This window comes from Rhinolophus sinicus, chromosome 16 (assembly GCF_057876585.1).
Source record: "Rhinolophus sinicus isolate RSI-liver-muscle chromosome 16, RSI-T2T, whole genome shotgun sequence".
Taxonomy (NCBI): Eukaryota; Metazoa; Chordata; class Mammalia; order Chiroptera; family Rhinolophidae; genus Rhinolophus; species Rhinolophus sinicus.
In genome coordinates this window covers 184,248,003-184,275,137 of record NC_142516.1, presented here as the reverse complement: position 1 = coordinate 184,275,137, position 27,135 = coordinate 184,248,003, and the positions used below count along the sequence as shown (strand labels likewise).

Genomic DNA, 27,135 nt, shown 5'->3' with positions numbered 1-27,135 from the left:
CAAATATATCGGGCCAGCCTGGTGGTTCAGGTGGTCGGAGCGCCATGCTCCTAACTCCGAGGTGGCCGATTTGATTTCCACATGGGCCAGTGAGCTGCGCCCTCTACCGCTAAGATTGTGAACAACAGCTCTCCCTGGAGCTGGGCTGCCTTGAGCAGCCGGAGGAAGGATGAGTTGCTGGGAGCAGCGGGGTGGCCAGTGTGAGTGGCTGACAGCCAGCATGACTGGCCAACCGGCAACCGACTGCCTGGGGGGGGGCGGGCAAGGCTCATAATACCAGCATGGGCCAGGGAGCTGTGTGCTACACAACTAAACTGAGAAACAACGGCTTGAACCACAGTGGAGGTAGGGGGAGGCAGAAGAGGGGAAAAAGCCTCTAACTGTGTATAAAAACTCTAAACTGTGAAAAATCTGCAAGAAGGAAATGTGAGCACTTCATTCACTTATTAGCAAGCAGATACAAACTGATTATTTGAGGTCATTAGCAGTTTTCCTCCCCAGCTCAGTTTTCCACATGCCCGGCCAATGAACCAGTGGGGATGCACTGAACACACTCTCGAAACAGCACGGCACCTTGTCAAGAGTAGATGACTAAGAAAGAGCAAGTGTGACCGGCTAGCTGAGCCACAGATGCTGGTGACTACTCTCAAACACCCAACACTTCTCCTTCTTTCCTCCTGTGCCTTTTCAACACACCCCAGTTGTCTGTGGTTTGGTTGGGGGATGGGGTGGGTGTAGGTGTGTGTGTTAATCACTGGACTTGTTTAACTTAAGAAGTTTTGTGTACTCATTTTTTTTTTAATTTACTGGGGTGATAATGGTTAGCAAAATTACAAGGTGTGATCAAACAATATGGTGAATGTTTAAATAAAAAAAATTTATTACAGTAAAAGACCTCTCAAAATACTCCCCCTCGCTTTGAACACACTTATCCCATCATTCTTGCCACTTTCTGAAGCAGTTCTGGAAGTCCTCTTTCGTGAGGGTCTTTAGTTGCGTTGTCGTGGCTGCCTCGATGTCCTGAATCATTTTGACTTTGGGGAAGAGCTAGCAGTTGCATGGTGCTAGATGCAGTGAATAAGGTGGATGAGGACACACCATAATGTTTTTGACAGAAATTGCCATACCAGAAGCGTTGTGTGACATGGAGCCTTTCCGTTGAGATCACAAAATACAGGAAATGCTGCTGCCGAGTGCCATCCAACAGAAAGGCAGGGATCTCCAATACGGGAAGCGGGGCACTGAACCTTAGCAACAGTGTGTGACAAGTTTCAACTTGTTTGGTGCAGTCAGTCAGGTGTGAGCTACGGTTGAGAGGTGTGTTTTAAAGTGTACAGTAAATCATCCCCCATCATGACAACTATCCGTGTCACACATCACTTCTGGTACAGCAATTTCTGTCAAACAAAAACATTACGGTGTGTCCTCATCCATCTTATTTTCCGGATCTGGAACCATACAACTTCTGGCTCTTCCCCAAAGTCAACATGACGATGAAAGGTAAACATTTTGAATCAATCCAGGACATCGAGGCAGCCATGACAGCATAACTAAAGACACTCACAAAAGAGGACTTCCAGAACTGCTTCAGAAAGTGGCGAAAACGATGGGAGAAGTGTGTTCAAAGAAAGGGGGGTATTTTGAGGGGGATTAATGGCAATGTGTCTTTTACTGTAATATTTTTTAAACATTTCACCATTTTTTTTATCATACCGCATACAGAGGTTTCAAGTGTACATTTCTATAATACACTTTACTTCTAATCTCTACCTTGGCCTTCCAGGTAGTACTTTTCTCTACAAACATCACTGCTTTTGTATCTACAGTCGCACTTCCCTCTAACCTTCAAAATTATGATATAGTGGGAAGGGCATTGAAGAGTTTGAATGCCAGCACTATTTACTCTGTGAAAGATGATTCAGGTAACCTCTTCAGAGCCTCAACCATCTTGCTGTAAAATGTCAGACAAACACATGACAAAATGCGGAAAGAATGTTACTATTTTCCTAATTTTTTTCTGCTAATATTCATCATTCTTGCTACTACTTTTCCCCAACATTAAGTACATCTGCCACTTTGCATCTGCTGTTCATCCTACAGCATCTGAGTTTTATAAACACTAGTCATTGTAGTTTCTGCTCCTATGACACAATCCTAATGCCTGGATTTTAAAGTCAGAGACACACTAGAATCCTGGCCCCAAATAAATGACTAGCTGGGTGATCTCCAGATGGCAAAGTACTTGACCTTTCTAAACATTTCCTTAACTGTAATATGAAGGTAATGATATCATAGGATTGTTAAGATTAAATGACACCATGTATATAAAGTACTTAGCTCAATGCTTAATAATTGCTAAAACCAGTTTTCTGTTTCTTCTTACAAATGGTACACAAATTATTAGCATTACTGTAAATATCAGAAAGTAAAAGGCAGGTTCAGATGAAAAAGCCCTTTTCATGATGAGAAAGAAACAACACATAGTCTATAGGTAGTGGCCCTAATAAAAATTAAATAGGTAAGACACATTTAATTTTCATTAAAAGCCACTACCTACAGACTATTTCTGTTTCTTTGTCATCAGAAAAATATACGTATTTCATAAATATATTTGTCTTATATATATGTGCATGTATGTAAGACATACTATTTGTCAATACCTAGTAATATCAGACTTAAATTTCTTAAATTTGATGGGTACAAAATATCTTATAATTTCCCTCACAACTTATGAAGACGTCTTTTTTCGCCATTCCATTTTCTACTTCAGTGAACTATTCATATCCTTTGCCCATACGTGTATTGTCTTGTCTTTTTATTGAGTTGTGTGTGTGTGTGTGTGTGTGTGTGTGTGTACTTCTATGACAACATTCTTGTGAGTAGTTAAATTTTCATAATAAAAGTTCAAGCTATTCTGTGGCTTTTAAATTATAAGGGGTTTCCATTAATAACCACACACAACTAGAATCTAGTTAACATTTAAGGAAGGTGATACGCTGGTGCTGTAGTAGCAATAATTAGTATCACAGAGGATAGTGGTCATTTGTTTTCATCCTAAATAGCTTACTGCAAACACCAGCTGTAAAGACTGGTGTTTCTATGTAATGTGCACTTGGAAATATAAATTACTTATTTCAAAGTATCTTAATTAAAACTTGGAAAACAAACCTGCAGCAATGGTTTCCTCATTATGCCTCTATGTCACATTCAATGTGTTAAATAACTTTCAGTGAATTCTTTGGAGTACATTATAAATTCTTTTTTCATTATATGGCTTGGAAATATCTTCTCCAATTCTATGGTTTATCTTCTGCCTATGCTTATGGTCATTTTTGTTACACGTTATCTTTAATTTTAATATAGCCAAGTGTATCAATTTTACTCCTGTACTTTATGGTTTTGGTGTCTTAAGGGATGTTTCCTCACGTCCTAAAGATAAATTTCTATACTTTCTTCTAGAAGTTTGAAAGGTTTGCTTTCCATACCTAGAACTTTACCTGGAATTGATTTGTGTGCAGCGTAAGATAAGAAAGTTATTTGACTGTCTCAGCAATATTTTTTCATCTCTGACTCTTAAAACACCTCTGGTTATATACGAAGTTTCCAAATATACATGAATCTGTTTCTGACCTTTCTATTCTGTTCCATTAGTCTACTTGTATTTTTAACCACAAACATGTACTATTTTTATAATGTAACAAAGTCAATGTGGAAAAGAATATGAAAAGATGGTAAAGGACAGAAAGGAAAGGAACAAACATTTAGCCCAATAATTTCAGAGAACTTAAATTCTCGAATGTCATAGACCAGTAGTCCATGGACATTAGTTCTACACAGAAAAGGTTCTATGAGCAATTCTGAAGTAAAATACTGTAAAAGAAAAATTAAACAGTAGTCACAAATCGCTAGTGAGACAAAAGCAGTGTAAATCGAGTATTACATATATTCCCTGAACTATGGCAGTGCTTACTACTGTATAAAGCTATCTGACTCCTGCCATTGCTTCTCACCATCCCCCACCAGAAGCACGTGCACACACACACTCAACCACAGCAAGAAACCATACTTAGGATGTGAGCTAAATAGGATTCAAAAATAATAATAAATAATAATAATAAAATAATAACAAAAATGAATTCTTAACTTCAGTGGCAAACTTCACAAGTCACCACAGAACTTCAGTTTCATTTTACTAAGTCAGGCAAGTATATGCTATTTCCTACCCTTGTGAACTTGGAGCACATTTCCTCTGCTTCTTTTATCATATTTGCTCGAAGCATATATTTTGCGCATTTGGAATTGATGAATCGATCAGCTGTGTCTAAAGACTGTGCTTCATCCATCCACTTTGCAGCTTCTCTAAGATTACCTATATGCTTTAAAAGACGAAAGTATTCAAGAAATTACAGTTTATGTTTAAAAGAATATGGATGCAATATCAACGGTAAAAGCTTATAAAGACAAATTAGAAATTTGGTACCCTTTCTGTAAAATTTATCTAGAAATCTTTAGATAAATTAAAATTCACATTTACTAAGAGCTGAATCAAATGATTCACACTGATTACACAACTATGTAACCTAAAACTCTTTAGGATTATTACAGTATTAGTATTAGAAATATATTATCAGGGTGCCATAAAAGTTATTTCTACACAGAAATAACTCTGAGGATTCTTAAGGTGGCCAAATTCTTCAACTACTCAAAAACCATGACTAGAATTTTACCTTGTAAATTTTTGCTTTCATATAGAATAATTCTATTAGAGTTGGGGTACTAGCAATTGCAGCATTAATATAATCCAAAGCCAATGAGTATTGCCCAAGTTTGTCAAAGTGCTGTGCCAGGAAATACTGAACCCAGAGCAGTGTTGTTGGGGGTTCCTTCTCCCCATTCTCTGCAATCAAACAAATATAAAATTACTACAGGGAAGAAAACAAAGTAAAGGATATCACGCATTTTGTCTTCCACAAAGCATAATGAAATCATTATTACAATGATAAACAGTAAAAACCCAGCAAAAATGACCTATGTCAACAGAAAGAGGTATGACTTCATGCCATCAAGTTCAAAAAGTGGCAGCCAAGCAGAGAAACAAGATGTTAATTTCATAGGCTTCTACCCCCCACCTCAGGGGAAAGGAGGGAGCTCAGTCTATGAATTCTCAGGCTAAGGGCAAAGGCAGCAGGCCCAGCAGGTCAAGGAAAACAGCTTGGAGAGAAGACAAGTCTAACCACCACCACAAGATTACCAAGAGGCAAGAAGCACCAGGGCCGAGCACCGCCCAGCCTCGACACTCAAAAGTTGAAGGGTATGAAGACGATACATTCCTGACAGAAGTAATCCTTTGTGACAATGGCAGTCACATACAATCAGCTGAGCTCTCGCCGGTCCCCCACCCTGCATCCTCAAGCTACAGAAGAGTCAATAAAGAAATAACAAGCTCTCCAGATAGATTTCAGAAGACCTACAGGTATAAAATGAGGAATAAAGAGTGGAAAGAAGAATTTACCCACACTACATCAGAAAAAACAGGTCTCGTAGACTAGCTGATCGAATGAAATGCCAACGATGCAAACACCCAAATTAGTGTAAATTAAAACACAAATAATACGTAAAGGCAAAGAGCCCAGCATTTACCTTGCTCCTCTTATATAACTTTATTTCCGGGAAACCAAATATTCGATGAGAGCAAGTTCTTTCTAAGAAGGTTTCTAGCTAATAAATATAGAATAAATGACGATTTGAAGGGACTGGGGCAGTGACCCTCGGTGGCAGCTAAAACCATCGGTGAGAGGCCCTGAGGAGCTCTTTCCTGGGAAGGCTGACAACATCTGAACCCCGAGCAACCGTAACCTCACAACGAGACAAACAATGAGAATGTCATCTGGGTCCAGGTGTGAGAAACAGGAAGTACAACGTGTCACCTATGAAGTATTCACATGGAACATGAATCTAATCAAGCCTGCAAATCTACCCGTGCGCTGGTAAGAAATATGGATGATAGCAAAAATATGAAATGATACCATGAGAAAGCAAATCAGCCAAGTCCAGAACAGGAGACATTCCACAAGACAAATGACCTTTCAATAAACAGTGTTTTTTAAAGTGGGGAGGAGATAGCCTAGTCAAGATTAAAAGAATATTAAGACATAAAAATCAAGTGTGGACTTCAGCTGGATGTGGATTCAAATACATCAATTATACAAAGACACTTTTAAAGCTAACTGGGCAAACATGCGTGCAGACTGGGTGTTAGATACTCCAGTATGAGTTCATTTTGTGTGAGATGGCACTGTGCTTACAGCTTCGGTTTAAATGTTTTAAACATTTAGAGATGCATATTAACACGTTGCGTACGGCGGGGTTTAAATCCCTCGTGAAGATTCTCGTGATCCGTAGGCAACGTGTTAAGGTACTGACAGGTGAAAACGGTATGACTGCTTTAAAAATACTCCAGAAAAAGTAGACTGAATGTACTTCAAATAAGATTGGCAACACATTGATAACAGAAGCTGGGTGATGGGGACACAAGATTCGTTATTCTATTTATTTCTGTTTGTTATTTTATACAAAATTTGTTTCAGAATAACAAAACAAAAGGGCAACTGACATGTAAAAGACACATGAGGAAACACAACTGCACAAGCACAACTGAAAGCATTCTAGAATGTTCTCTAAATTAAGTTGCCTTGATATAACCCTATAAACACAGAAACAAAGAACCAAGTTACACAGGATGTAGGGTGGAAAAAAAGGCAGAAAGAAGTAGGGATTCAATAAATTTCAATATACACTAAGGCATGATCTTTAGCAACACACTCAACCTCTCAAGTCTGTTTCCTCATGTTAATATTGGGTTAACTCCCACCTCACAATATTATGGAAAATTTAAATTAAATAAAATTGAAGTGCTCTTCTCATTTCATTCACTAATCCAAAAAACTATTTAGTAAATAGCTATCATGTATCATGTAGCACGTACATAATAAACATAAGGTAGTTTTACCGTAAGTGACTAAAAATGGATCAAAATGAGTAATCAAATTCCAATTCAATCTAATTTAAACTTACCATAAGGACTAAAAAAGTCACATGTTTTAAGAGAGGCTTCATAATTAGTAACAAGCTCCTGGATTATGGAAATCTGTTAAAGAAACATAGTTTTAAATTTTTAAATACATTTTATTGGAGGTATTTATATTTATTATCGATTAAATTAGATTTGGAAACAATATACAGCTTATTTAAAGACTATACATTAACTAAACTACTAGGGTGTGTGCTCCCCTTGCCGTGGGGGAAGGGGGAGAACACAGAAAATATAAGGATCTCTATTAATAATAAAACAGAATCTCATTCATTTCTCATCTCAAGTAGTTTCAGGTTTTGAAAAACAAATTATCACTAGTTACTACAAAAACTTTTTTTGCCAATAAACACATCTGTATATTTTATTATTAACAGTTTATTTGTGAAGTTGTGAAGCCATTATATATTCAGATTTTTCTAAAATGTCACTCATTACAAAAGTCACATGAAATGATGCAAATTATACAATGAGTTGATAGAAGAAGTAAACTCCTAACTAGATGTTTAAACTACCTTTGTTTTTAGTGATCATTTTGATAAACAGATTTGAATTTCAATGCTATATTCAGGTCGGACTAAAGTATTATAAACTGTACAGTAAATGTGCTATGCCTGAAAGTGCCAAACAAAAAGCAATGTGAATTAGAAGTGGCAGCAGAAAAAAAAGCAGCTTATGAGTACAGTTGGTATTAAATGCCTGTTGATGTTAACTGTTCAGAATGAGTTGGAAAACATACCATCTTATTTGTGAACTTCAAAAAAACACAGGTCAAAAGTGAAGAAAAGCCATTAAAACTTTTAACATTATCTGACCAATGTGGTATTATTTTAATAATGATAATTTTGAAAGTTTTCTAATTTTATAAAGTGGGATGCTACTAATACAACCAGAGAAAAGGAACATACCAGACAGCGGAACAATAGTAATAAGCCATTAATTGTCACAAGTGACAGTTTACAAGGCACAAATTTATCATTCCCTTGTGTGGCATTAAGCAATCTATTTAAAAATACAAATTTCCAAATCGAGTTCCCAAAGAATCTTAAAGAGCTCTTGAAATTTTAAAGTTTTGTTTGATTTGGGGTGAGGGTGGGGTATTACAGAGGGACAAACCAGCCAGTCAACCAGCCTCTCATTCAGAAGTCCTACCTACCTATGTCTCAGGGCTCTGTATGCCTTATCATCTCTAATACCAAATGCTATAAATTAATTATATCATTAAATAAACTGTGATTTCCTTTTTTTCAAGTTTGTAAACATTTATTACAACAATCTAAATATAAGTAAATATAAAATTAACAAGGAGACTTATTCTGTTTATCAATCAGTTAGCATGCCTACAAAAAAATGAAAAGGTTTTGAAAAGTATAAGTGAAATTTAAAACGACTCTGATTTGCTTACTATTGTCAGTAGCCCCAGTAAAAAGGCAGAAAGTGAGAATTTGTACTATACAATTATAGATTTTCTGACCCAAATTCACTTATCTACCTACTACTAAAATAAGGTCTGACACACTGATTACTCTTTTGTGAAAATTGAAACTTTACACACTTTTATTTTCAGAAAAACAATTATATTTTCTTTCCTTAGGCCTCTTTACAAACTAACCAAAATTCACTATAGTTCTACTGCTGCTAAAGAGCAGACCATGTAGCACAAAGTCCTAAACAGATTTTGGTATATGGCTACAAAAGAAACCTCTTCATTCTTTCCATGGAATATAAGATGGTATGATTTAATTAGCTTAATTTTGAATCCAAATTAGCACCCCACCCCAAAAAAATCACATGGTATAGTGTCCAAGAAGCCACTGATTATCCCACAGACACCAGTCAAAAATGAAACCCCCCCAAAAAAGACCAAACTAAAACACTGCTCAGACCTACATGTTATCTTTCAGGTATGATGTTACATCATATGGCATAATTCTCTAAGACAGAAAGGCAAAAAGGAAATAGGTGGGACTACATATTAACAGTGCGGAAAATGTCTAAGTAACACAAAAATAAAATAGAAAGAATTTATATGATTTCACTAAAACATGTATGTATAGATACATTCTCAACGAAAATATAACCAAATTGATTAGGGTAGTAGAATATGCATACATTCTTTTGAAACAACAATATTGCTGTTTTAATAAAACTTTGACACAAAGATTTTTAAAAAATTATTCTTAAAATCTGAATAGACCTATAACTAACAAGGAGATTGAATCAGTAATCAAAAATCTACAAAGAAAAGCCCTAGACCCAATGGGCTTCACTGGTGAATTCCACCAAACACTTCTAAACTCATACGATGAGGCCAGCATTACTCTGACACCAAAGACAGATAAAGACACGACACAAAAACTACTGATCAATCAATATCCCTCATGAACATGGATGCAAAAATCCTCAACAAAATACTAGCAAATCGAATTCAGCAGCACATTAAATGGATTGTACACCATGACCAAGTGGGATTTATTCCTGGAATGCAGGGATGGTTCAACATACAAAAATTGATCAATATAATATGCCACATCAACAAAAGGGGAAAAAAAACACATGATCATCTCAACTGATGCAGAAAAGGCATGACAAAATTCAACACCGTTTCATTATAAAAACACTCAACAAACGAGGAATAGAAGGAAATTACCTCAACATAATGAATGCCATATATGAAAAACCTACAGTGAACAGCATACTGAAAGGTTAAAGACTGAAAGCATTTCCACTAAGACCAAGAACAAGGCAAGGATGCCTGCTTTCTTCACTTCTATTCAACACAGTACTGGAAGTTCTAACCAAAGCAATTATGCAAGAAAAAAATAAAAGGCATTTAAATTAGAAAGGAAGAAGTAAAAATACCTGTTTGTAGATGGTATCTTACTTATAGAAAACTCTAATGATTCCACAAAAAAACTTGTTAAAATAAATGAACTGAGCAAAGTAGCAAGATACAAAGTCAACACACAAAAATCAGTTGTATTTCTATATAAAAACAATAAATAATTTGAAAAGGAAATTACAAAAACAATTCCATTCAGAAGAGCATCAAAAAGAACAAAATACTTAGGAATTAACTAACCAAAAAAGTGATAGACTTGTACAAGAAAACTACGAAACAATGCTGAAAGAAATTAAAGACAAATCCACATTCATGGATTGAAAGACTTAATATTATTAAAATGTCAATACTACCCAAAGAGATCTACAGAGTCAATGCTGTCAAAATCAAATCCCAGTAACTTTTTTGGTAGAAATAGAAAATCCAATTCTAAAAATCACATGGAATCTCAAAGGACCCCAAATAGCCAAAACAATCTTGAAAAAGAATAAAACCAGAGGAGCCACACTCCTGATTACAAAACTTAGTGTAAAGCTACAGTAATCAAAACAGTTTGGTATTTTCACAAAGACTGACATAGAGACTAATGGAATAAAATAGAGAGCCCAGAAATACACCCTTGTATATATGGCCAAATGATTTTTGACAAGGGTGTGAAAACCATTCAATAAGGACATTCTTTTCAACAAATGGTACTAGGCAAACTGGATATCCACATGTAAGAGAATGAAGCTAGACCCTCACCTAACACCATATACAAAAATGAACTCAAAATGGGTCAAGGACCTAAATTTAAGACCTAAAACAAAACTCTTAGAAGAAAACACAGGACAAAAGCTTCACAACACTGAATTTGGCAATGCTTTCTTGTATACAACACCAATGGGACTGGTAACAACAACAAAAAGCCAAGCTGGATTTCATGAAAATTTACAAATTTTGTGCATCAAAAGACACTCATTACCCACAGTAAAAAGGTAACCTACAGAATGGGAGAAAATATTTGCAAATCATGTATCTGGTAAGGGATTAATATCCAGAATACACAGAGAACTCCTAAAACTCAAAAACACCACCAAAAAAAAAAAAAACAATTCAAAAATGGGCGAAGTACTTGAATAGACACTTCTCCAAAAAATATATACAAATAACCAATAAACACATGAAAAGTTGCACAGCATTACTAATCATGCAAATGAAAACTACAATGAGCTACAACCTCATAACCAGTAAGATGGCTATTATCAAAAAAAAATTTTTTTAAAGAAAACTGTTGAAGAGGATGTAAAGAAATTGGAACCTTGTACACTATTAGTAGGAATGCAAAATGGTACAACTGCTATGGAAAACATTCTGGCAGTTCCTGAAAAAATTAAAAACAGAATTACTAAAAGATCCAGCAATTCCACTTCTGGGTATGTAGCCACTGGATTAAAAGCAGGGTCTCGAAGAGGTATTTGTACACCCATGTTCATAACAGAATTATTCACAATAGTAAAAACGTGGAAGCAACCAAAGTGTATCAATGAATGAATAGGTAAGTAAAATGTGGTATATACATAAAAGAGAATATTTTTCAGCCTTAAAAAGGAAAAAAATCTTGCAATATGCTATAACATGGATGTACCTTGAGGACATCATGCTAAGTAAAATAAGCCAGTCACTATGTGATTCCACTTATATGAGGTACTTAACAGTACTTAAAATCATACAGACGAAGTATAATGATGGCTGTCGGGCTGGGAGAGAAGATAGTGTTTAAAGGGTGTAGAGTGTCAGTTCTACAAGATGGACAGATGGTGGTACTGGTTGCACAAAAATGTGAATGTATGTAACACTACTGAACTGTACATTTAAAAATGGTTACACAGTAGGCTTGTTAGGGTTATTACTTTGTGAGGTATGTAAATGTCTAATCACTGTTATTTTGTACACATGAAATAATAAAAAAGGTTACAATAGTAAATTTTATGTTAAATGTACTTTACCACAATAATTTTTTAAAACATACAGTGGTTCTGAAAGTGTGATTCTCCCATCATTAACATAATCAACACTAGCAAGCATCACCTGGTAATTTGTTAGAGATGCAAATTTTTGGACCAAACCCCAGATTTACAGAATCAGAAACTCTGGGGCCCACCAATCTAATTTCAGCAAGCCCTCCAGTTAATTCTGATACACACTAGAGCTTAAGACTGAGTTGAAAAAGACTACTGTTATAAAGCAAAATTAAAGAGGCTGTTATAAAGCAAAATTAAAGATAATAGACATTTTAACCCACCGTGATCAATACGACCCCATCACTCTCACTTAAAATACCTGCAACTTAAAAGACTTTCCAGACTTTGAACCATACTCAAGTTGTTCAATTTGTAGAGCCAAATATTTTTTATGAACTTACAGTGCCATCTACTGGCAATTGCAAAAAGTGCAGGTAGGGCAAGTTTTAAATAAAGGTATTATATACCTTTGCGTAAGAGTGAAACATGTTTAAAGTCAGTTCAATAATAAAACAAACAAAAAAAAAAGCAGAAAATACAAATAAAAACCACAATGAGATATCACCTCACCCCAGTCAGAATGGCTATCATCAACAAGACAAATAGTAACAAGTGTTGGAGAGGCAGTGGAGAAAAAGGAACCCTCATACACTGTTGATGGGAATGCAGACTGGTGCAGCCGCTATGGAAAACAGTGTGGAGGTTCCTCAAAAAATTAAGAATGGAATTACCATATGACCCAGCATATGACCCCAAAAATCTGAAAACATTTATCCATAGACATATGTGCTCCGATGTTCATCGCAGCTTTATTTACAGTGGCCAAGACATGGAAACAACTAAAATGTCCTTCGACAGATGAATGGACAAAGAAGTTGTGGTATATATATGGAATACTATTCGGCTATAAGAAAAAGTGAAACAGTACCATTTGTGACAACATGGATGGATCTTGAGATTATAACACTAAGCAAAATAAGTCAGACAAAAAAAGCAGAGAACCATATGATTTCACTGATATGTGGTATATAAAACTGAAAACAACAAAAGAACAAGACAAACAAATGAAGGAACAAAAACTCATAGACATAGACACTAGTTTAGTGGTTACCAGAGGGTAAGGGGGCTGGGGGGTTCTAGAAGAGGGGTAAACGGGAGTCAAATATATGGTGAAGGAAGGAAAACTGACTCTGGGTGGTGAACACACAATGTGAGAAATAGATGACGTATTACAGAATTGTACACCTGAAATCTGTATAACTTTATTAACAATTGTCACCCCAATAAACTTTAATAAAAAATAAAAAATAAAAAAGTGCATCAAAACATACTGAAGTTACATATAATTCTTCATAAAGGAGTATAAACACTACTAAATAAAATAGATCTTCAGCTTCAGAACTTCAAAACAAGACCCCAATTGAGGAAAATCAAGATAATGGAAAGCCCATATGAAATCTCCTAAATAAAAACACTGCAAAAACTGGCTTCCCTGGTTCATTAGGCATATTTCTTTCTTTTCTTTTTTTTTTAGCCATATTTCTTGAATCTAAAAAAATTTCATCATCGCCACTAACTCAGTAATTAAGTACACAATTTCAATTTTTCAAATTTGTCTATGAAAGTTAGTCTAAGGAGTTTTACTCGGGTGTAAGGACTCATTTTTTTTCAAGTTTACTTAACCATTTATCTCTCATTAGGAAGTATATTCAACTCCTTCTTTGTAAAACTTAATACATAATGGCTATTCTTGAAAATATTATTTTGCCACTGCCATTTAAAATCAAGAAAGTCAATCTACTTAAGTTAGGTATCTAAGGTCACAATAAAAAATAGCCTCAAAATGGACAGCTTAAAACATATGGCCAACATTTTTTATGAACTGAAAAATGTCTAAGTTCAACTACCTTCTCTTGACTTACATATTTTATTTGGATTTGATAAAGACTGAAGAATCTATTTTTTTGCGAACAATATCTAACCTGGGCAAATACTGTGACTACCATAGATAATTTCCTAAAGTATAGCCTTTGATCAGCTTTTTGTATGTACAAGTTAAAAGAATTCTTTATTAACCTTAAAGACAAAGTCCTACACCACCATACATGATACACAATTTTTCACAATATAGGTACAAATTCACATTTAAAATGTAACACGAAAGCCACTGAAAGGATCTTTTCTTTTTTTTTTCACCCAAATTAGAAAACTAAGCATAATAGTGTATCAACAAGGACCACAACTGCTGGATTAATTTCCAATAAATGTACGAGTAGTAACAATTTGGGTTTCAAAGGAGCTAGATACAGATGTAAGTTGTCCAAGTACGACACTACAATGAAATAAGTAATTTCTTTCATAGATGAGGTATGACTAGTAGGGGGTGAGAGAATGACTGGTTCCTGAATATCTTCTCTGAAACAAGCACTTTACAATCTTTATCATTTAAAACACACAACTGTGTAACGCATCATCCCTACATCAACCAAACACACATCAACCCCGATTTTATGATCCAGAAACAGATTCTGGTAGTTAGCTGCTCAAGCAAGTAAGTGATGGAGTCAGGATGACAAACCAAGCCTGATTCCAAAGCAGTGCTCTTTATCCAAAGTATTTCTAGTATCTCCCAACATGTGGCGCATACGATGGAACATGAACTGATTATAATTAATTCACCACCTGAAATGTTTATTTTTTTATGTATTTTATAAAAATTAAACTAGTGCAAACCTGTGGTTTTTACAAAATACAAAAAGTAATCAAATATAGTGAAAAATCAACAAATTATAGGTGTTTCCCAGCAACAGCCAAATGACTCAGTACTTCCCATAGAAACATTTCAATTAAGTTCATCATATTCTCTTTCTTCACTGAGTAAGAGGCCAAGTTTTTGTAACTCTTTGTGCCCACTGTCACCAGTTTCTAAAGGATTCCACACATTCTTTAACTGAATGAAGAACTTGGAGTATTTTTATAGTATGGGCAGATTTAACACAGAAGGAAAGGTTTTCCTGGGAAACAGCCTACCTTCCCTTGCTACGTATGGACAGCCATAGTTTTTTGTTGAGACACCTGATGCTTCATAAATTCAGTCTCATCAAGTACTCAACTTCCATGTTGTTTTAAGTTACTCATATTCAGTACACCTATGTTTCGGTGGAATCAAATGCACCTGGAATAACCCAGGCAAACCTGAATGATGACTCACTCTCTTCATCCAAGAGTCTGACACAGTGAATGGCTACAGGAGAAGACTAGAAAGTACTTTCTCCATTATATGGAAATCCAAAATTATTTGCACCTTTTCTTACAGTCATTCTGGTTTCTTTCACAACAAACACAAAGGATGCATAGGCTGTGGCCTTGGCAGGTGAACTAAAATTAAATAAAAACTGCTAGGCTCATAAGACCAGCATGGGCCAGGGAGCTGTGTCCTACACAACTAGACTGAGAAACAACGGCTTGAAACAGAGTTGGGGGAAGGGGGGACGGAAGAAAGGAGGGGAAAATGCAAATTCCATGCTTTATAAAATACCAACAAATGCTTAACACCTTTATGATGGTAATTTTGGGTCAATATTGAAGGGATTTGGGGGGGAAAAGCCTAAGCCCCTTGTGAAAACTGAGAAAGCCAGTGAAAGCGAGAACCAAATTCTTTAATAACCACTAATAACCACTTTATTCAGTAGCTGCTGCAAGAATGTGTTCCAAAAGCAGTATTCTAATTCACGTACATAAGTTCTTTATTATTTCTGACTTTTACTTCACCTTTCTTCTCAGTCACATTTGCAAGAAGAAAAAGGAACTGTGGTAAATGTGGATTTAAATAACCCAAAGAAATTACTGGTAGGCACTGCTTACATGTTTTCATAAGAGTGACTATCAAAAAAAAAAAAAAGACAGCAGTACCATTACAGTCAAATAAAGCATAAAGAACTGTAGATTTTTTTAATGTAAATGACACTTTTTATTAATCAGGTATTAGATACTATCAGTTGACCCTTTTAGTGTAAAAGCTAAATAAACAAAATGATAGAGGTTTAACTAAAAATATTTTGACATTTCTAATAAAATATTTTCCTTATCCATTAGTATCTTTCAAAAGCTGATTATAGAAAAGAACACAAAATTGTAGAGATTTTATTATTTTTTAATTTTATTAATTTATTATTAAGCGGGTTTGGAAAGACAATTATAAATTGTTTTCTATTAACTTTTAATTTTCTAATTATCTTTCTAATTTAAGACCAAGTGCCTCATTTCTAATTTCAAAAAATAGAAAAGTATTATTCTCTTTATTCAAGAACTAGACAAAACTATCTTTATTAAGATGTAGCCTTATTAGTTAAAACTAATAGTACCAAATGGCATTTTAATGTTGTACTAATTTATCCACACTTCAACTTTAAAAGCATGCATAACAAATTTAAAAATCCACAATCATACTATAATAGATAATCACGAAATAGTTAAATAGACCTCTGGTAACAATATGTCAAAGTTTATAGGAAAGTATACCCGTTAAAAACAACTTCTATCATCTTAGTGTTTTTATAAAGCTTTTACAGACTGACATTCACTTTGACAGTACTTACACTATACACACATAATTTCAGTTCATCTAATATTAGACTAAAGTGAGTAACATTACTAGAACAGAGAAAATGATCAAATCATAGCATATTATTTACATGGAAGTCTTTCTATAATAATTAAGTTAGTAAAAAGACTACAGCAAAACTGAATGAAGACAAAATTTTACCTTTTCTGTATTGTAATATAAAGATTTCAAAGTAGTAAACAAGGGTGGGCAGCCTTTACTGAAGTGAACCCTCAGGAACTTGTCCATTAGTTCTCTAAATTTGTCACCTAGAAACAAAAGTGTACTTTGTTATACTTTGATTAATGCAAAGAGTTCTCAAAATGATTTTATAAATAAAAACTCACTCAGAAACAATTGTCCTCCTCTCCAATTCTTAAACCCAAAAAGTCTGTCAACATTATTTGCTCATTACCATCAAAAAGCCTAAGACCAAATATCTCAATTTGCAATTACATTTCTTTCCTAGATCTAGGTTCAAACTATCTTCAAGGAACACATCCAAAGATAGGTAAACAAAATGACTGTGCAGCTTAGAGTTAAAGTAACCTACTATCCATTCTGAATATAGTCTCCATAGCAAGTGTCCTTCCTATTCTCACTGACCACTACAGACGTAGTCCTACTACCTGCAGACGCTCATAAAGCACTCTGCAGACTAAAGATTCTACTATAACCAACACTACATTCATGTAGCAGCCAAAAAATATTTTTAAACATAAAGCAGTATTTACAAATGTTTTCCTAATCAACCTAGTGATTTACTTCTTCATTCATTCCACAATCACTGACCAAGCACCTACTATGTGCCAGGTACTGTTGCCAATACTGGGGATATAGTAGTGATTAAAACAAAAAAAAAATCATGGAACTTAACATTCCAAGGGTGAGAAAGACAATAAGAACGTATGTTAGACATTAGACTGAGCCTTGGCACATGCTAATATTAGAATTAAAATAAACACCCTATTTGCAACATCAAGTAAATAATTCTATTATTGCCAAACTCTTACCAAAAAATTTTGGTATCACTTTTTAAAAGCTGAAAAAATTTTAATTTTAAATACAATGGTTCTAAACTCAGACGTGAACTTTTTGAAAGTAAGGATTAATATATGAGGACATGGATTTGTCCACTCATTTGGATAAAAAAGATACATATTATGTCATGAATGATTTAACCTAAAGTAAGATTAAGGAAATGAACTCTTATGGTTTCTTTAGGAATCACAAGACATTATTAAAAAACCCAACAACCCAAAGAGGTCATTTTTATTTATTTTTATGTTTGAACCTTGTTGAACAAAATATGCATACTTAATTGATGTCATAAAAAAGAGAAATCTAAATTTTATTGAGCGGAAAACTTATCAAATATAAAAACACATAAAACATCTGTTAACTCAATTTACTATAAAGACTGTTTTCAGGTAATCACTAATCTTTTATTAGATCGTATACAAAGGATAGGTCTTTTGAACATCAAATTACCAAGACAACACAAAATTTCTTTGGGTGAAATACACATCATTACTTCCTTAAAAATCAAAAGTGATTTCAGAGATCCAATCTTTCCAGCACATCCTCTGATACAAAGTAAAAGTTAACAATATTGTGGTAGACAGTAAGAGATGTTGCTGCTTACAGGAACGCATAAACCTCCATTTATTTTGTATGACCTTGCACAAATAAGTTGTCCACTAAAAACCTCACTTTCTCCACTGTAAGATGCGGGTAACACCACTCGCCTCAGGAGTACTCCTGTATGGCTCACACAAGACGGGGAGTACAGAGGAGTAAGCAGTGTGTCTGGCAAACAGTAACCACTCAATAAATGTTGTCTATCACTATACGTCTTGATAGCTGACAGCTACTGTATAAAAATCTTTTCCTACCATCCACTGGAAAAACAAGCACTTTAACTTCATGTCAGAGGCGACTCTAAACTCAACTTCTTGGTCAAATTTCTGTCCATTCAGATCATGCCAGTAGATTTTATTTTAAAAGACTATGACATACTCAACTCTCAATTATCCACAATGCTGAAAGCCTCTTTTCCCATTAAACTGTTATTTACACTGTGCAGCTATGAGAAAAAAACAAGGAAGCTCTCATGTGCTGAAATAGGACCAAACTCCATACACAGAGTTAAGTGGGGGAAAAAAAACAGGTACAAAACAATCTATGCCACCATTTTTGTACAAAAGGGGAAAAAACAGGAAAGCTATACACAAACTCATCACACATATTTTTACTTATATATGCACAGTGTTATTTCTGGAAAAATACACCATCTAGTGGTAATGGCTGCCTCCAGGGAAGTAAACTTGGTGGCCTGGGGACAGAAACAGAAAAAAAATTTCACTTAGAAACCTTTTTAGGGGGTGGCAGGTTAGCTCAGTTGGTTAGAGCGTGGTGCTGATAACACCAAGGTTGCCGGTTCGATCCCCACATGGGCCACTGTGAGCAGCACCCTCTTTAAAAAAAACAAACAAAAAAAACTTTTTTGTATGAATGTATTATCTGAACAAGAAGCCTACACACAGCTAGTCAACTGCTCGGTCACATACTATATCCAAAAATTACTATTTATCCATCTTATAATACTGCTTTAGGTATAAGAAAAACCCTTTCATAAAAACAAATCATTTCTTTTCTTCCTAGTTATTTTAAAATAATTCTTTAGTACTCCCATAGTCTTTCCTTTAGGGGTGAAAAACCCCATCAATCATTACGTGCCTGCCTAGCATTAAAGCTTGCAAACAGGCTATCTGACTACAGAGATGTTATGCTAATTCTCTCTAGATGTGTAGCATAGATTCACATAAAAACTGATGTCCCCAAAACCACTGCTAAAATAATTAACATAAACAACAAGATCAGACTGTGTCTGATTCATTGGAAATTCATTGTAAATGATGGAGCATGTTTTTCAATACAAAAAAGAAGTTATAATTACATGACCTGATAGAGGTGTTAGCTAACACTACAGTGGTAATAAAATTGCAATACATAAATGTATTAAATCAATATTCTACACCTTAAACTTATACAATGCTATGTATCAATTATATCTGAAAATAAATAATTCAATGGAACAAAAATAATAGTGCAAAATTTGATTAGCATTCTGTTTAATACTCTGGATTATATCCCCCCTCTCTTTCGTAACCTTGACCAGTGTAGACCAATAGAACACGACGAATTATACTAATTATTCTGAAAAGTAGCTATATCCCTCCATTATTTTTACAGTACTTAAAATTTTAGGCTCTTAGAGGATCACCCCAGGACTTCTGTGTTCCCTACTAAGTATTAAGCCTTTTTATTTAAAAACTGTAAAGCCTTTTTCAAAAATTTTCTCAAATTCCTTGCATTCTCAAATTCAATCATGTTTTTTGGAAAAGCTCTTATTTGCTTTTGATATGCTCAGATACCTTATTTCACATAAAAATATTTCTAGAAAGGCAAAAATACTTCATGAAGTATTCAGCTTTTGCACAGGTACAATTAAATCTTTGAACAATTATATGTTTGCTGAACATATAATGCGTGAACAATTACATGTTCACTGGAGCTTTGTAAATACATGTATGTTAGAGCCTCACAGTGACGATGACCTGGAAGCCTGTGCCAGCTGACAGACCCCTAACTGAGACCTATCTTGTAGAGAGACCCTCACAGTATTTCAAAGGCAGACTGTCCCAGGATACAGGATGACTCCACTTTAACCTAAATCATATTTCACAATCAATAGCTGGTTCCAGACTATCTTTCAATAAAATTGTTTCCTATCATGTACTGAGAGCTTTTAGCAAACTTTATTGACTATGAAAATAAATCTAGTAAATCTGAAGGCCCATGTTCCATAAAGGAATAATAAAACTAAGAACTCTTGCTTGTAATCTTAAAATTAAATAAGTTTTCTTTTTTTTCCTAAGAGGCACATGAATGCATCTGAAAACTCCAAACTAACAGAATATACCCACTCACACTGTGGAACACAAGACATACCTTGAAACTGACTTAAAAAAAAGAGAAACCAGACACAAAAGGCTACCTATAGTTTAATCCCATTAACATGAAATGTTCAAAACAGGCAAATACATACATAAAGACAGCAGATTAGTGATTGCCAGGTCGGGGGTTGGGGGGTTCGGGGTTGCAGGGGTGGGAGTGACTGTTAATGGGTACAGGTTTCTTTCCGGAGTGAGGAAAATTTTCTGAAACCAGATATTGATGACAGTTGCACAACTCCATGGATATACTAAAACACTGAGTTGCACACTTTAAAAAGTGAATTTTATGGTATGTGAATTACATTTCAAAAACCTGTTATATTTTTTAAAAAGGAGATGTAGAAATGTGAGCCCAAGCATCTTCCATAAAACACTTTGACCCAGAAAATGCTCCTCCCTGCACATTATATTCCATCTTGGACATTCACAATGAATGTATTAAAGTTCTAAGAAGTCCTGTTTGTTTACCCCAAAGTTCCCCAAACTCACTTGACTGAAGAACACCAGCTCCCTCCCCACCAAGCCTATTAATATCCACTTGGATGTAATGTGCCCTGGAAAACATTAGGGAAATCTGCTCTGAGTATTTCACAAATACAAAACAAAAATGTGAGGATCAGAAGAATATTATTCATCATCTGTGGAACTGAAATGTACTCGTGGAAAATGAATTTTTTAAATAAATTCCCATCTACTATTTAAACCAATACATTTCTAAAAGGTATTTCATGTATTTTTTAAGTCAACTAAAATACTTTTAATTTCTATGAATGTTTTGATAAAAAGTATAGCCTAATTATTTAAACAAATACACTACCTCCTTACCCCATGCCTAGAATAGAGATTTTTTTAAAGTTGTATTAGCTTTCTAGGATCTGATTTGTATCAAAAGACATGCCCAAAGTCCCAAGAAATAATTCATAACCTAGAACACTTTCAACTGAAAATGAAGACAACTCTAAGAAAAGTGGCAGGGAGCATCTGCGATCTCGCTCCCCGGCATATGTAGTCAGTTGGGCTCAAATAAACTCTTACAAAAATTCTTAAAAAAAAAAAAAAGAAAAAAGAAGCACAATTTTCTATAAAATCATCAACAAAGATATTAACTACCTAAAAAGCTAATGTACTCTTTACCTCCTCTACAGCCCAAAAGTGAATGAGTTCGGCTACATGCAACAACTTGGATCACAGTCATTAATACGCCTTTGCTCAATTAAAGCCAATCACAGAATACATACCATATATTACAATTTACATAAAGGACAGACGTAGGGTTCTTTTGTTCTTGTTTCTAGGGATACAAAATACATGGAGCTCTATAAAAACAATGGCATGATTGTTTTTTCAGGGAAGTGGTCATCTCTGAGGACAGAGAGCCTTTAACAGAAGTGCAGGTGTTCTCACCTTGAACATAGCAGTGGGCACAAGAGCTCACAACTCTTTCTTTGAATATATGCTCTAAAAAGATCTAAAACTTCTACCACTTAAATCACAATACCTCATATAAAATTTATCTTTAGTTCTAAGGCATATAACTTACCTTCTAAATATGGTGTTAGTTTTTAAAGTCACATAAGAAAAACAATTCCATATAAACAATTTCTGATCCTTAAAACCAACATATAGTTATACACTGAACGCTCTTATTAACATATGCAGAATTCATTCATAACTGACCCTTCCCACCCCCAAGACTGGTACTGAGGTAAACTCTGCACCAGACACAAGCTTTTAAAATGTAAATGAAGTTGAGCCATTTTTTACAAATAATTATTAGTGTTACAAAAGCTATCCTAATATTACCTGGGACAAGATTCAAAGGTAATCTCCTAGGTGAAATGGCTCTGGGGTGCTGCTCACTAATTTCTTCATAAAGCTGAAGCCTCTCTTCTAAAGTGCCTGTTATCAGTAAACACGTGTGAGAGTCAAAGCATCAAAACTTTTACCTATGATAAAACACTAATAAACTTTAAACATTATAAGAAAAATTGCATTAGCTATATTAAAGCAGCTCAATTTTTGTAAGAATGACATTTAAAAGTCTGGTAGTGAAATAATGTAATCAGTAAATCACCATTTTAAACCCAATCTCTGGAGAAACCCCAATTTTTTTATTACAACAGATTCTATATACCCAATACACAACTCAAATCAGACCCAACCAAGACGCTGACACGATACACTGCATTTCTCTTACATTCCTTAGCACACAACCCATGAAAAAGAAAATGTTCCCTTATATCATCTTACATAAACCCTCTCCCCCAATGAAGCCTACATACTCATATATCCCCACAGAATTCTAAAACACCTATTGATTAGGCTTAGAGAAGCAACAATATTAAGATCATGAATGCAAATGTTTTATATTTAAAAACATGAACTACATTTCTGAGGTAGCTTTGACACTTAAAATCTCCAATGAAACTGCATTATAAAGAACCCCATTAGTACAGATTATGTTTAAAGTAGCAAGCATTTCTGCCAAATATAATGATATAAAATATACTTCTAACTGAAAGTATAGAGTTAGATTGGTCTTGGTCCCTCCCAAGACCAATCTAATTTTATAGTACTACAGAGAGGCTCTACATATAAACCATATGATACTTTGCAATAACAATTTACAGAACAGAATCTGGGTCTAGTTCATTATTCTAAAATAATATTCTGTATAATTTATGAAGAGAGACTGCATGCATTGTTTTATACAATAAGACAACTTAGAAGAGAATTTTCAGAAAAAGCAAACAAACCTGTTTTTAAATTATAAGATCTAAGGGGATTTTAATTCAGACCACAAAAACACAATTATTTTAAGAATAACCCTTGGTGCTAGTAATTAAGGTGTTGCCACATTAAGTGTAGTGTTCACTATCAAGATTATAAACACTGCATTTGTTTGATTTTGTTTAGACTCCTTCCTTCCCCCAAGAGTATGTTTTGGAGCTCCAATGTGGTTGGATTTTTAGAACTGGGATATGTGAAAAATAGTTTGCACAATCTGTTAACAATTTGGAGACTTCATGAAATATTAAGGACCCTTATACTAAAATTCACATGAAGGCTATTACATATTTTTTTTAAAAGGAGTTCTATATTTATGCCTAATAGTAGAGAATGACAGGCTGTAGTATAAAAAAATTTTTCCACTACCCCAGATATAACATCTTATAAATGTAGTTAAATTAACATTAAGACAAAACCAAACCATTTCAATGCCTTATTTCAAGTCACAAGTTGGAGCTCCAGAACTTACCATGGGGGAGAAAAGGTCCTAAGGAACCTAAAAAGATAAAGTAATAATTAGTTTTGTAACCAATACATTTTATATTAAGCATGGATCCTGACATACGGAGTATATTACATTCATTTTACTAAAACATGTAAACATCTGTATTATTAACTATATGTCACTGATAGTTTAAAGAGAAATCAGTTATTTCACATTTCCAACTTTCAGACATATGACTTGTCCTTTTTAAGAAATATATACACATATATATTGATCTAATCGATGTTTAAACTTTCATTTTTAAAAAAAAAATTAAGGAAATAAAAACTTTAATAATGTGACATTAAATTTTTGATACAAACAGAAAACCTGGATTAATTTATAACAGTGATTAGGATAAATAGATTTTTTTCATAGCTCATACTACTATAAATATGGGTAGCTACCTATTTACCATACTAACTAAATTTAAAAATCCTGCTATTTCAACACCGCTGAGCCATAGTTTCATAATTATTTCAGGTATATATTTATCCATAAGTAACTATGATTTTAGGAATACTAACTGCTGCTAACATTTAATTATGAAAATATTAGGGAAAATTTGGAATACTTTTCTAGATTTATGAAAAGAGTCAAGCTTATCTAATTTCAAAGGATGTATAACAATTTGTTCTAGACAAATTAACTTAGTTTGAAATTAAGAGAACCGTTTTTATGCCAATGCTACATACTATATACCCACGACAAAATTTCTTTGGCCCAATTCTTATGTTTAGAGGTTGAGGACAACATACCTCTAATTCTTTAAAAATACTAAATAATTATGACATCATTATCCCAGAAAGGGCACCTCATTTTCTACATTAACATGGGGACATCTTCTAGTTAGTCTACACTGGTAATATTTTACTGGGTGAGAGAACTTAATATCATCTGCAAGCATTTCTCACTTAAATATAAATATTTCAATTCATTTTCACTCCCACGTTTAACCTATAATACTCTAAATGGAAAAATTCTAACGCTAAAAATATTGGTCCTAAAATATCATTACAACTTTACATTTTATTATACTTCAAACACGAGTTAAAAGATGTAGAGGAAAAAAATCATTACATACTAAGTTGTAGAGCTTTTTCCAAGCCTTCATAATAATACCAATTTTCTGCATTCCGATCAATCAAGTTTTTGAATACTTCACTGGCTTCTTTTAATCTTCCCAATTTCAACAGCATTTCCCCTAAAATTAAATTTAAAGTCACATTCAGTTTACTTAAACATTAAAAATCTTTCTGACCCCCGAGATTTCACTAAGCATTATTAGTATCATAGCTGTCTATGAAAGAGCTGTACGTGCCTCCCTTGGGGCATGCTGCAGATTATGTACTAAACATAGATTAACAGCTTGCCTTCAGAATTGGACCTTCATATACACATTCTACTATACTAACAATCCTTTTTGGCTCCCTCCAACATCCCAAATATTCATATCGGATATTAATTTGTTAGTACAAATCTTTGTATTATGCATATTTTTATATACTCTTTAAGATAAGTAAAGACTCCCTACACCCACTGGCAAATAATTCTAATGAAATATCCCTACCATCTTACTGCAAGATTTGAATGTACTTTTCCTGATAAACTCATACATCAAACAATTCTTCATTCCATTATTTTAGTTTCCTTCCTAGGTCACTAAAATTGGAGTTAATTCAGTAAAACAGTAACACTAAACACACTAAACACCACTTGACAGCAAGAAACCACACAAACCATGTTCACCTCCAGGGTGAGTCACCTCCAGGTTTCAGTTTTTCGGTGGCTTTTACTAAGCCACACAAATTGAAAGTGAGTAGGGAAACAAGGATCTAAACTTCTCAAGTACAATGGAAAGTACACCTAATCTAAGATAAAAGGGAGATTCTGAAAAAATAATTTATCTCAACTTCCTATCCCTATGAGTTCCCATTTCCCCAAAGAATCTGTTTCAAACAAATAATCCTCCGAAATGTCTTCAGTCATATTATTTCAGCCTTCTTCACTTTGGAGGAGGCACTATATTATTGGATTATTATGCAGTATTATCTTACTGTTTACATATATTATGTATTACTCAAGCTCTTGAGCAGAACTAACTAGGTGTAATTACTAGTTTCACCACTTTCTAGCTTCATGACCTTGAACACGTTACAAACTTCCAATGTCCATTTTCTTACCTCATATCAACTACCTCAGTCTGCCTTTATGATAATCAAATGAAATAAATTACTTAAAGTGGTTAGCACAGTCCTTGGTACAAAGTGAATATACATAAACATTTGCTACTTAGAAGTATAAACATGCCCCATTCCTCCAGAATTAACTTCCGGTCAATCCAATTTTTACCCTGCTTACACGGCATATTCTTCAATTCCAAAAACTTTATCTTCTACCACCACTAGGCAAAGGTTATTATTAGAGGACTATACAGGACAAATATGTACATTTGCATATTTATAAAGTAAGTAAAAATCTCTAACTTTATTTAAAATGTTTTTTAAAGTATCTTAATATGTTACTGGCTACAAGACATAAATGTGTAAATAGCAAAGGTCTCTGGGCCTTCAAAGTTCACTGAAAAAAATAAATATACCTTTCTCTATAAGCAATACAGAGTACTGGCTTTCTATTCAAATTGAAGGCCCCCAAGTTACCCTACTAAGCAATATATGCTGCAACTTGCACAACTTTTCAACCAGAATTGACCTTACTGTATCATATCTACTTTTTAATCACTGCATTCCCTATTGATGCTATAGGACAAAGACAGAAAAAAAGCAACCTGAGAGTTAAGATTTAATCAGGAAATAGCAAAAGTACATCAGAACATAAAAATAATTGCCTTTTTAGTTTGCTCCCATCAATTACAATAGAACAAATCAAATTATTTATCAACATTTTACCAACAGTTTGAAAAACAGTGCTGTAGTCAATATTTAAATTAGTACTACTCACAACCAAAATTAAGTCAATCAGTTACTATACATTAAAAAAAAATTGGGTATAGCAGTTAAAAAAAGTAAGGGCTCATGAAGACATAAAGGAACCTTAAATTCATATTACTAAGTGAAAGAAGCCAATCCAAATAGACTACATACTGCCTAATTCCAAGTATGTGGCATTCTGGAAAAGGCACAACCATGGACACAACAGAAGGATCAGGTGTTGCCCGGGTTGGGGGCAGGGAGAAACAAATAGGCAGAACACAGAGGATTTTTGGGGCAGTGCAACTATTCTGTATGATACTATAATAGTGGACATGTGTCGTTCTACATTTGTCAAAACCGAAAGGGTATAC

The 27,135-nt window shown here is 34.3% G+C and overlaps 1 protein-coding gene across 4 annotated transcripts in view; it reads right to left on the bottom strand.

Moving 5' to 3' along the window:
* The window catches only part of NAA16 (N-alpha-acetyltransferase 16, NatA auxiliary subunit), a 55,655-nt gene that overhangs the window by 14,651 nt on the left and 13,869 nt on the right, over positions 1-27,135 (bottom strand). For 3 of the 4 annotated variants that reach the window (XM_074329338.2, XM_074329339.2, XM_088792999.1), the window contains 7 exons: positions 24,916-25,035; positions 23,817-23,843; positions 22,361-22,456; positions 16,701-16,807; positions 7,075-7,147; positions 4,728-4,897; positions 4,224-4,376 (listed from right to left, as the gene is read on the bottom strand). In XM_074329338.2, the coding sequence (XP_074185439.1) occupies positions 4,224-4,376; positions 4,728-4,897; positions 7,075-7,147; positions 16,701-16,807; positions 22,361-22,456; positions 23,817-23,843; positions 24,916-25,035 (746 nt within the window). The remainder of the gene's footprint in view (positions 1-4,223; positions 4,377-4,727; positions 4,898-7,074; positions 7,148-16,700; positions 16,808-22,360; positions 22,457-23,816; positions 23,844-24,915; positions 25,036-27,135) is intronic. The other variant, XM_074329340.2, reaches the window with a different exon arrangement.